This window comes from Leptidea sinapis, chromosome 24 (genome assembly GCF_905404315.1).
Source record: "Leptidea sinapis chromosome 24, ilLepSina1.1, whole genome shotgun sequence".
NCBI classification, from domain to species: domain Eukaryota; kingdom Metazoa; phylum Arthropoda; class Insecta; order Lepidoptera; family Pieridae; genus Leptidea; species Leptidea sinapis.
Window position 1 is genome coordinate 1,602,143 of NC_066288.1, and position 13,083 is coordinate 1,615,225.

The 13,083-nt window shown below is 38.8% G+C and overlaps 1 protein-coding gene across 1 annotated transcript in view; it reads left to right on the forward strand.

The window, feature by feature from the left end:
• Window positions 1–13,083, forward strand: part of LOC126971543 (ATP-binding cassette sub-family C member 10) — a 57,597-nt gene that overhangs the window by 16,309 nt on the left and 28,205 nt on the right. Inside the window, exons 16-17 of the mRNA XM_050817829.1 lie at window positions 3,252–3,327; window positions 7,293–7,390. Of these exons, the coding sequence (XP_050673786.1) occupies window positions 3,252–3,327; window positions 7,293–7,390 (174 nt within the window). The remainder of the gene's footprint in view (window positions 1–3,251; window positions 3,328–7,292; window positions 7,391–13,083) is intronic.

Here is a 13,083-nt window from a genome sequence, read left to right on the forward strand (position 1 = left end):
ATCCATCGTTCTATTAACCAGTACCATTAGTTAACCATTTTAACCAAAATTCGTCGCGTGTGTAGTGAACCAAATTAGTGTTGACCAAAGTGCTTGTGTGTGGAGTGTAACCAGTTCACCAGATCGGCGATACTACCAGCGACTACCAACGGGGAGACTGCTGAGGACACACCAGGTCACCACGTACCAGTCTTCAAGTAAGATCTTTCCTTTTTATCACTCACCACTCTTTACCACTCTCTTTTGACCCGTAACCATGGAGGCTCTATTAACCACCCAAAACCAGATTATGTCCGCGATTAACACGCAGTGTGTTAATTTCAAGAAGGACGGGCCAGAACGAAAGACACCCGCCTATATTGAAAAACGTCTCAACGCTTTAGACTCGTACTGGAGTGAATTCCAGACCAACCATACTAGGCTTTGTGCTGAGTTTGAAGACCCTAACCATCGCTACTTCGCGGAAAACCATTACCAGCGGACGAAAGATTTTTACCAGGAAGTTAGGAATATGATTTCTAATTACGTAACCAGCGATCCCAGCAAACCATTACTGAGACCTGCTACACCATTATCGCAGGGCTCAGATAGGCGCGATATTTTCTCTCCCGCTCAGGAGGGTCCCTCTTTTAGCTTCCCTGCACCAAAGCTATCGAACCAGGGCAACTCCAGTAGGGTCGAAGAAATGCTGCGAAAGCAGAAGAGCAACTTCAAGGCGCTATCCCGTACCATAGAGGCTGTCGACCTTGAAAGCTGCTCCGACCGCTGGGAGTTCGAAGATATTTTACGAACTATCCAATCAAGATGGTCGGTCATCGATTCTCTTCACTGGGACATCGACAGCGAAGGGCTGCTCGACAACGAAGAGTATGAGACAGCATTCGCTGAGATGGAGAAGAAATACAACACCATGAAGAAGGCAGTGAACAGACAGATGTGGTCGTCATCTTATACCCCCATGAAAGGTCATCTTATGCGCGTGGTCAATAATCATGTCAGTAAGCAAATGGTTATGTGGTAAAATACACGGATGTTTCATACTATCTTCTATTTTGGCGTTGGTCAATCGCCCCCCAACCCTCAAGAGCCCCTGGTTATCAATAAATGGTTTCAATTTTAATAATTTACTCTTAGGGTTAGGTTGGTTATGGTTTTTAATATATTGTATATCTTCTAAAAATTCTACTTGTTGTATATGCCTTATAATTAAGTTTTTAGCTTTTCTTATTTCTAATATAGTTAAGTAGTTTGTTTTATTAGTATTAAATGACTTAGGTGTAAAACGTAACACCCACGCAAGCACTCTTGAAGCTCGCGTAAAATCGCTGTATCTGCTAATTATACTATCTATAACCTTGTTTTGATATTTAATTGTGTTTACATTTATATTTAATAATGGTTTTTTAAGCTCTTCGCAGGTTGTATATAATTTATTGGTTAATTTGGACTCTTCAAACGATCTTAGCCAGTGGGGACCTATCCACCACATGGAATGGTTAATCAGCTGTTCTGTGGTAATGCCTCTACTTGCGCAGTCAGCTGGGTTGTCCTTTGTTGACACATAATGCCAGCTACTCGATGGTATAATGTCAATGACCTGCTTCACCCTATTCGCGACGAATGGTTTCCATTTACATGGGTCGCCGTTGAGCCAGCCTAACACAGCTGTCGAATCAGACCAACCGTAGATTTTGATGTTGTAATCTGATAGGCATTTACAGGTGATCTTCATGACCTTGGTAAGTAGAACCGCTGCACATAACTCTAATCTAGGTAACGATACATTTTTCTTTACAGGTACGAGACGAGACTTCGAAGCTACTAATACTACAGAAGACTGGTTGCTGGTAATATTGTTGACTCTGCAGTATACAACACAAGCGTAGGCATTTTGTGATGAATCACAAAACCCATGTAATTCAATGGTGTCGTTCTTAGAAGACTGCAACCACCTTGGTATGGTAATATGGCTAATTTTCGTGATGTCAGCCTCTATGGTTTTCCATTTTGTGTTGATGTCAGCTGGTAATTCGTCGTCCCACAGAAGATTTAAGAGCCATACTTCCTGGAAGAGTAGTTTCAACTTGGTGGTAACTGGTGAAAGCCATCCAAGCGGATCAAATATCTTCGATATATTCGAGAGTAAACTTCTTTTGGTGAGTTTACTGACTGGTTCGGAATTCAATTGAAAAGTGAAATAATCTTCGTCGGGATGCCACTTAAGTCCTAATGCCTTGGTTGATTCCTGGTATTTAAAAACATATGCTTGGTCTTCGCATGGTAACTGGTTATCTGGTAGTACATCTGGTTGATTTGACGACCACTTCCTTAGATTGAATCCACCTAACTTAAGGAGATTTATGAGGTCGGAAATCAGCCTCCTTGCAGACTGGAGGTCATGATGTCCATGGAGGAGGTCATCCATGTAGAGCCTGGTAGCCAGAACTTCTGCTGCTTCTGGGTAACGGTGACCTTCATCCTTAGCCAGACGTTTCAATGTCATCATGGCTAGGAATGGTGCGGCCTTGGTGCCGTATGTGACAGTGGTAAGTTGGTATTCTTCTAATGGTTGCTTTTCAGAGTCCCTCCACACGATCTTCTGGAGCGGCTGGTCATCATCATGGACATCTATAAATCTGAACATCTTCTCTATATCGGCTGTGAAGGCTATTTGGTACTGCCTCCACTTTAATATGAGAGTAAACAAATCCTCTTGTAAATTTGGTCCAGAGTACATAAGGTCATTCAACGAAAGTCCAGTCGAAGTTTTCGCTGAGGCATTAAAAACAACTCGCGTGGCAGTCGTCGTGGAATCCGTTCTGATTACACAATGGTGAGGTAAATAGCACTGAAGTATCGGATTACTATTACATTTCTTCATATGGTTTAAATTAATATATTCATGGATAAATTGTTTGTAGTTCTGTTCGATAATTTTATTTTTACAAAATCTGCGTTCTAATTGCCGAAATTGGGCTACGGCTTTGGTTTTAGACTCACCCAATTTTTCGGTAATCTCTGGTTTTAATGGTAACCGTACAACATAACGTCCGTCTGGTTTGCGCGTAGTATGCTGTTGATAATGATGAAGGCAATGGTTATCTTCATCCGTAATATTTACAGAGTTGTCTGAGATATCTTCAATTGAAACGAAAAAATAGAGGCGAGTACAGTACTGACCTGGACCAACACTGCGTATACAGTCAGCTTTACTGCTACTAATTTATATATGTATATATCATTTTGTTTAGGTGCGGTGGCGGTGACTTTGTATGGACTTCCCCGGTTATTTGTTGGACTCATACCTATGGCCATCATTTACTACAGGTAAAATAAAAAAAATACCCATAAGTTAAAAAAACACCCTTAATATAAGAATAACCATTGTTTGGAGGTATTTAAGCCGGCCGTCACTACGCTCCGTATTCCATATGATATCTCAATATGTAGTCAATTATCAAGTAATGTCTATTTAATGCACCATTATGAAGACAGGGATAACAACAGATTGATCTTTTTGGCTATACTTGATCGTCACTTACGTATTGAAGATGCCTTTTGAAATACAGGATCTCTTTATTTCTGATTCAGTCTCGCAGGGAAACTCCGAGAATAGCCCTCTCCATTGCCCGCTGAGCAAAAGTGAATTTACTCATACTTAGGCCCATAGTTAGCGACCACGTCTGTGTTCCGTATGTCATCACTGTGGTTAAAAATTTTCGTCTTCAGTCACTGTGGTATTTTGGACGAGAAGATTTTACGGAGCTTCTCGAATGCTGCCCATCGAGTTGGATTCGACGAATGACCTCTTTCCCGAAATTGGACCTGCCTAGCTGGATTTTTTGTCCAACGTAGACGGACTCGTCAACAATTTTTAGAGTACAGTTCCCAACTGTTACTAGAGTAGGTGCGTCATGGGCATTTGACATGATCTTTGTCTTTTCCATGTTCATTTTGAGACCTACTCCTTGGGAAGCTGTATTGAGACCATCGAACATATGGCTTAAGTCGTCCATGGTCTCTGCCATGATTACGATATCGTCTGCGAATCGAAGGTGAGTGATTTATTCGCCGTTGATATTGATGCCCAGCCCATTCCAGTCCAGAAGCTTAAAGACATCTTCCAATGCAGCAATGTACGCTTCGGCGATATAACATCGCTTTGTGTGACTCCCCGCTGGAGTCGGAGAGGCAATCCGACTCCAGCAGAACTGATCCTGGAGACGGACTGACAAGGTGGCGTTACCATACAAACACTTAAACGCTTAAATATATCGATAATCAATGTGGTACCTCTGAAGAGACTGAAGCACCGCCCAGCATAGTGGCTGGTTATACTCCTCCGTATTCTGTATTACCTGCCGCAGTATACATATACTAAAGAAAAGGCTTTAGTATACATATAGTATAGTATACATATAAAAAGAAATAGTTCTTCAAAAGCGTTTTATCGCCCTTTTTGAAGAATGGCGCCACTATACCTCTGTGCCATGCTTGCGGCGTTTCGCCCGTGAGGATGGCGGAATTGAATAGCTTCTGGAGGATCTTCAGCACAGGAGTACCACCAGCTCTCAGGCTGTAATTCCATCATCAGCCGGCGCCTTGTTGTTTTTAAGCTGTTTTAGGGCCATACTAATCTCGTACAGGCTGACGTCTGGGATATCTTCGGTATAGTGTAGGGTTAGTTTAGCTCTTGGGTCTTCAGCCTTGTTTGTAACAGGTGCCCGTGCAGTCGTGTATAACTGTCCGTAGAGCTTCTCGACCTCCCTCAAAAGTTCGGGCTTAGATGACGTTTCGTCTAAGCCCGGGTCGTTACCCTGCCGTCACCGGTCTTTAGCCTCGTCAGTTGGCTCTGCCCAATAGACAAATCCCGTGGAATACTTTGGAGATAATTTGGATACTTTTGAAATAATTGAATAAATACTTTGGAGCTTTTGTAACGCTCTATGGCCGCCTCCACAAAATCTGTGTTATGGCGGCGTATATCGCGAGACAATGACTTGGAGATTTGTCTATTTAGCTGCCTATACTGGGATGCATCGTCCGGTGACTGAAGGGCTATTTGGCGTCTTACATCCATCAATTTGAGGGTAGAGTCTGAGATTTTTCCGATTATTTTTGAACGGCTGGCCTTAAAGAACTTAGACCCTGCCGTTTGAACAGCTGCCACGAACCTGTAATTAAACTCGTCCACGTCAACGCAGTCGCCGAGGCATCTTCATCTTGACTGTTGCTTCTCAATATATTCTTGATAATGTAATGTATGTTCATAGGCACATAAGTGAATTTGCCAGAAACTGTCATAACCATAATGTTAACACCAGGAACAGACATAAACTTATGATGCCTACTACTCGGCTAAGTCGAGTTAGTAAGTCTTTTGTGGGGCGATGTATATGCTTTTACAACAAGATCCCAGAAAATGTTCAAAACAAAAGTATAACGTTATTCAAAAGAATTGTTAAAAAACGTTTGTGTGGTAAAGGTTACTATAACATAAATGACTTTCTTAATGATACCACAGATTGAGAATGGAGTGACCACCCTCAGGCTATTAAATAATAAGTTTAATTGTACAATATTACTTTGTAAACATATTTATTCGATGAAAAAAAAAGCCCGCTGAGTTTGTTGCGCCCATTCTTCTCAGGTCTGAGGCATTCATTTTGGAATGGGTGGTAGTTTTTGACTTTCAATAAGTTTTGTCACATCCTATTTTGAATAAAAATATTTGAATTTGAAAATTTGAATTCGTTAGTTTTCTGGGTTTTGGATCTGGATGGGTGTTGGCCGGAGAGTAGACTTCACCAGTCGGGGCCGCTCCAGTTTTGGATTGATATTCAATGTGCCTCTTACTATGCGGTGATCACTCCCAGTTTTCACTGAGTTTATCACAGAAACATCATTGAATATATGTCTTTTGTTCGACATGATGAAGTTAATCCCATTTTTGGTGGCATCGTCGGGGCTGATCCAAGTCCATTTGCGTTGTTCCGGCTTCATGAAGAAGGAGTTTATCATATAGAGATCCTCCTTCTCCATGAAGTCAGCGAGCATGTGGCCTCGGGCGTTCCCTTTTCCATAACCAAATTTCCCCACTCTCAACTCATCGCCGCTACGTTTGCCCAGCTTTGCGTTAAAGTCTCCCATGACAACGTTGGAGTGGGTCTTAGGAGTGTGATTGGCTGTTGAGATGACCTCACACATGGCCTCCACCTCTTCGTCTGAGTGTGTCGAAGTCGGAGCGTAAACCTGAATGACCTTCAGCGAATACCGATGAGTGATTCTGAGTATTAGGTACGCTACCCTCCTCAGTTGTTGTTGACGAGAGACTTGTGAACGAGGAACCCGACACCACCATGGGACAGTTGGTCGCTCTCCCGAAAGAAGAGCAGGTGTCCGGAATTTAGGATTATCAAGTCCTCACCCTGTCTTCGGATCTCAGATAACCCCATGACATCCCATGGTAGTCTGCTCAAAACATCCTCCAGTTCCTCCAACTTCTCTTCGGTCCGCAGTGTCTTGAAATTATATGTTGCCAGGGCCAATGGTCTTCGTCGGTGGCAGCGTTTCCGATTCTTAGCACCCTCTGGGTGCTTCGCTTATGTGGCTGGTACCGTGGCCACCACGAGCGGGGCCGTCGGGGACTGTGAGCCGGGCCCTTTCAGTGTCTGTTTTCATCTTTGGGGTGTTTTTTTTTTATGGTCGTGTTTAAATAATATAAATTATTTCATGAAAAGTAATAAATAATAAACTCTATAAATATAAATAATCGTATATTAGATGCATTAACCATTCGAGCTTGAATTCATTATTTGTGTAACGATGCTTCGTGAACATGGTGGTGGTGATTACTGTCACAATTAGCAATTGCATCCTACAAATACAATGATTTATTAACTATAACAGGTAGACCTGGCATCACAAGCAGCACCCGTTCACGAGTTGACGCATGGACCAGCCGGTCCATCGTTCCCTTCGTACATATTTGAGGGAAAGAGATGACCCGGCACACGATGCCGCCGCAAGTAATTCCATTCTGTGAGCATGACGAACCAATCGCTCTTATAATTATTTTTTATATTCCGCTTCCGGCTTAGAGTTATGTGAACTGTTACTGCTCAAATTATATCTAAATATTTTTTTAAAATATTGCTATGCATATGCAAAAATTATGAAATTGATTTTTATCAAACAATATACAAACGAATTACCTTTTAATTGATAGTATGGTACCTACGTACTTGTTCAAAGGGTCGTTAGACAACAGCTGTAGTACGTTATGTTTCCAGGTTACAACGCCGGTACCGCGTAACATCTCGTCAGTTGAAGAGGCTTCAGAGCGTAGCGCTATCTCCCATCTATGTTCATTTCAATGACACACTAGAAGGTATGGATCATTTCGTAATTCTTGTTTACTGTATCGAGTTCTATCTGCTCAAACTATAAATTCAAATTCAAAAACACTTTATTCATGTAGGTCACAAAAATGACACTTATGAATGTCAAAAAAAAATATATAAATATTGTTTCTTATTGAATTTACCGCTACTACGTAAAGTGTTGAGCTAATGAGAAGAAGTAGCAAGAAACTCATTGCCGCTCTTTTAAGTCAAGATTTACATTTTAGTTGTTTTACAAATCATTTCAATTACAATATATGCAAAGTGACGCAACAAAAATACTCAAAAGTCAAAAACTGAAAGGCTTACATGAGTAAGTCAAAAAAAGAAAAAAAAGTAAATTAATACTTATAAACACAAGAGTTATTGAGTATAGTAGATGCATCAATCCACACATACAGTAAATAAATAGAGGCATTATGTGAGCATTTCATAAAATAAAATATATAATAACTTTAATTTTAAAGGAAATAATAATAATAAAAAAAAACACATCAAGCAGACCTCCCGGTAACAAGATCATCCAGCCACCACAATAGCCGTCGTTTATTTCTCTTTTCCTTTAAGACATACTTGACGAGCAAAAGCGTTTAGACAAAGGTTTCTTTTACTACAACTAGTACTAATCTAAGATGGTATAGTTTCAAATTATTCATAATACCTACAACAAATCTGTGTGTGATTACGACCACACGGCAGAAGCGTCATCAAACGAAATAAAACAATTTTATATAATATTTATAAAGTAATCATGTACTAATAAAATGAAACAATAAGTTTGTGTTAAGTAACCCATGCTTTAACACTCTCACTGCCAGCAATATATAGCATGGTTACAATTTAGCAAGCCATGGAGTCCGCCTGCGGGTCCCAACGATTCTGCTACGGTAGGCCGTTACTCAAAATAAAATAAAATATTACAGCGTATGTTTCCTCAAAGTGCCAGCACTGCACCGCAGCAGCAATTCAAAGCGATTTCTGCTCATTACTGAACTAGCTACGGGATTTTTGTATAAAATTTTTTGACTCCAGTAATCAGATATCTTTGGCAGTTTTTTATACCCATCCATATCAGGAGACCAAGGAATTTCTTCATTTCATTATTATCATAATCAACTAGTCTACTTGATCGTCTCAAAACTGTAACTAACATCGTTTTATTTGCGTAACAGTTAGTCATGGTTACCATCAGGTTAATTATTTCTTTATCCACACACAAACTATAGTAATCCAGCTCGGTCTTACACGTGTCGGGAATATTTTTTACACCAGATGTAAAAGCCAAAGGGAATTGTTTTTGACGAGAGCCAGTTGGTGTGTTCCAATGACCACTATCTACCGATTGATGTACGCGGCGGTTTTGTTGATGTAAACTCTGCGGCGACCCCCACGGCCTGCTGGTTGATGTTTCTCTAAAATAAGACCGGCCCCTTGCACTCACAAACTTGGGGCCCGCCAGCGGATCCCATGGCAGTGAGAGTGTTAAATCCTCTATTAAAGATTCGGAAACAGCTTATTGCCAACATTAAAACACCCAATGTCCTAATAACCATTACATCATCCAAAAGAGTGTTGTAATGTTGTACTGAATTTCATAACAACACTCCTTTGTTATTTTTTTATCCCTTCATGCGCAAAGAGTTTTAACAGACAGCCACATTATTTTTGCTCGATGCGTGGTATCTGTATGAAATTAAAAAAAGAACATTTACGTTTACGCGCGTTCTACACTACCAGAACTTCGCGCGCCATAAAAAAAAGGAGGCTATTCGCCATTTTTATCGATATTTTTATTGTTTTGTTTACAAAGTGATTCAAGTTTTGACAGCAAACCGCCAGATATTTTAATAATAGCACTATACAAAATGTAAATTACTGCTAAAGTAAATAATTCTTTAATTAATAATTAAAACTTAGTTTATTTGTACATAATCAGTACCTAATGGATGATATTAGGTTACTACTAAGACTGGCTGTTTTAATGTTAGCAGTAAGCTAACTGTTTCAGAATCTTTTAGAGGATTCATATTGTGGGTGTAGATAAAGTCTTGTATGCAACTTTTGATAATTAGGTATTAAAACACTCATGTGATACTATTGTCACACTCGGCTTCACCTCGTGTGATAAACCCACATTCGTGTTTCAATAAATAACTGTTGTGTAATAGAGGGTATACTCTTCAGTCTACAGCCCTAGCAGCATCAGCTGGGGAACTTTTTGAGTTAGCTTTGATTGGTAAATTACAACAATAGTTATTAAATTCGGTTACCATTATATATGGATCAGAAGTCTCAACATTTGAGGTTTTCAAGACTGAAACATCAATTACAGGAGGTGCATATGTGCTTTCATCTTTTATAATAGACCAAGATGTTCTAGCTACATTTTTACTTGATTTGAGAAGATTACCTGCACAATTACGTCGAGCCTTGCATATGCATTTCCTCAATAGTTAAGAGTAGGCTAAATATTTTTTCTTATTTTTTGAGCTTCTATGCCTGTAATATTCAAAACGGAGCTTTGGCTTGACTTTACTACTATTTCTAAGCCTTCTATGATAATAATAATGCCTCAGAATTTATGGTTTTCTTTTTACAGGAAAACGCACAAGTTGTGCAGTATTATGGTCTGACAGGTGTAAATGTTCAACACTTCCTTTTACTTCTTTTACATTACTTATTATAAGATCTGTACATGAAGATCCTCTTGTCTCTGTATTTAATAATAATAATAATAATTGTGTATGTTTAAGTAAGTATATTGTATTAAATATATCGTTGTCTTGTACCCATTGTACTACGAGGGCTGCACTAAAAGTATCGGGAATGGAATATTTCCACTGTTCCTGTCATATTAAAATCTTTTTAATTGAAAACTCCTTGGTTTAAAAAATCGAATACCATTTATTTATTTAAAAAAGATTCTCGGTCTTGTCACAAGGTCTTTTCAAACTTGTTTAGTCGTTGAGAAAATGGAATTGACTCGAGAAAATTCTAGAGCGATGATTTATTATGACTTTCGATGTGGTCTAATAAAATTAGTTCTGCCGTCTCCTTGCATTCTAAAGGTAGGATACCTTTATCTGTAATAGGTTATGTTCATTAGCAATTAGTATATGCTTAAGGCGCTATGGATATTACAGTTAATATAATAAGGTGACAAACATAAATCAATTAAACCACAAGTAAAGTATATTATCTTTATATTGAACAAACAATTATTACAGCATTAGATATAATAAGGGCCAAATACTAAGATACGACATGAGTACCTTTAAAAAAGCGCGTACACCTTTCTAAAAAACCGGAAACGCTCCTGTGATTGCTCTGGTGTTGCAGAATGTGGGCGGGCACTTAATATCAGGTGAACCGTACGCGTATTACGTAAGTCTTTAGTTATCTTACTTCATGATATAAATAAACCACTTAGTAGTACCAAAACTTTACCCGTAGTGTCTGCATGCGATATAGCATTCAAAAGTCGCAAGGAGCAATATGTAATGAAATTGTTTTTGAGCATCGAGCGAGTCTTGTTCGAAGACGGAAGCCGGTTTTACTGGACGGGTAGTTTAGGTGACAGCTAAGTCTCATTAAATTGTCACAATGTTACGGGTTTTGTTATGTAAATGAAACACCTTTGGTAAATGAGAACTTATATTTCTTGAACTAAACAAATTGTAGCCTAATTGCACCTTATTCTATCTAAACTAAACTAAAGCTAAGGACTAAGACTACTTTGGACGCCAGGAGAATTTTATCCACGTTGGAGGGAGTTCTACTAAAACCCAAGCTCTCGGCTGCTCTACCTCTCAGGGTACTTATGTACTGATCAAAAGGGCATTTCCATAGGCTAGGACAATACAAAATGGTAATATTATTTTCACATACAAATGCAAATGCCTAACTTTTATCCTAATTGGATATAAATTCTGTGCATCTTATCCCTTTCCTTATGTTTTAACAAATATTTTTGAGGGCACAAACTTCTGTATTACCAAATGAAAACTATAACCATAACCACATAGAATATAGATCACATTGTCGCTTACAAAGGTATGTGTTATTTCATTGCACAACTGATCGCTAATGTCAATGACCGACCGTGACATTGATATGACCACGAACGTAATGACCCACATTGTGAAATTATCTAATATTTAATACACAAAGAGTCGTGATACTAATTCATAACATTCCCCCAACCTACAAAAGAAAAAAATATATATTTAATCTTAAATATATATATTATTTCTTCTATGCATCAGTCCACAGTCCTTAAATCTTTTGCATGCCAAACGCCAATCGGTTTGCCATAAACATTATTTACCTGAAATACATTATCCAACAATTTTTTAAAAATTATAGCTTTTTCAAATTTCGGTGCAAGCTTGGCCATAAATTCGTTTCCCGATTTAGACTGGAATTTCGATCGTCTCCATACTATATCGCTACTCTTTAAAATTCGCTTTACGAAGTCTTTCGCTATAAAACCAGAGACTTTTGTCATGTGCGAGCTTTATCCTTTTCAACCTCTCTGTGTAATTTAGATCGCGATTTCAAGCTATGTAAATATTCTTCAATGTTCATACGTATCGGTTGGTTCTGCACTGTATGTTGTGTGCCAACAGATTCACCGGTCAGTTTTACAGTAAAGGATGTTTCTCGGCCAAAGAACAAAAAAAGAGGGTGTGTACTCAGTAGTTTCATGAATTGATGTCCGTATAGCGTGTGCAAATACTTGTAAATGTTTATCCCATTCATTATGATTTCTTGAATTAATGTAAGACGCTATCATTGTGCAACAACTCTGCTTACACGTTCTGTAGGATTGCTTTCAGGATGATAATTAGGAGTATACCAAATCTGAGTGTCATATTTAGGTGCGAGATCTTTGAATACTTGTGATACAAATTGCTTTCCATTGTCACATATTATAGCTGAAACTTTGCCAAAAAGCAAGAACTGTCTCTAAAATTTTACAATGTTTGTCTGCTTTTCCTGTTCACAAGGGAAACATTAATGTGAATTTACTAAATATAGGTTATAACTAAAAGCAATGTGTTGATATTCTTGCTTTTTGGAAAGGGGCCCATGGGGTCTGTTGATATGACTTGCCAAGGTCCATTAAATTTCTCTCTTGACCCGTATGATGAGGTAATTTCTGTGATACTTTCACTTTTGCACAAGTTTCACATTTCCATATATATTGCCTAATGTCACTCAGCAAATTTGGCCAAAAGAAATGTGCTTGTATCTTGAATAATGTCTTGCGCTCTCCGAAATGCTGCCTGTTGTAACATCATCATGACAGTGTTTTAAAATATCACATCTCAAAGACTGTGGAATGACTAGTTTCCAGTCATTCGCTTCGTTTGGATATTGCTTTTAAACAAATTTTCTTGTATAAAAGATCCTCTCTAACCTGCAAGTCGTTACAATTATTCTGTTCACTTCCAAATTTAGCCACCTTACTTTTATACCACTCATCCTTATGTTTATCTAATATTGCCCCAATCATTGTAGATAATTGCAAAAACACACCTAGATTCTGGCACTACATTACTTCTGCCTGGTCTATGAAATATATCAAAGCTAAATTGTTGTAACTTCATAGCCCACCGCCCTAATCTACCATGCGGATTGTTCAAATTGTATAGCATTTTAAGTGCGTTATGATCAG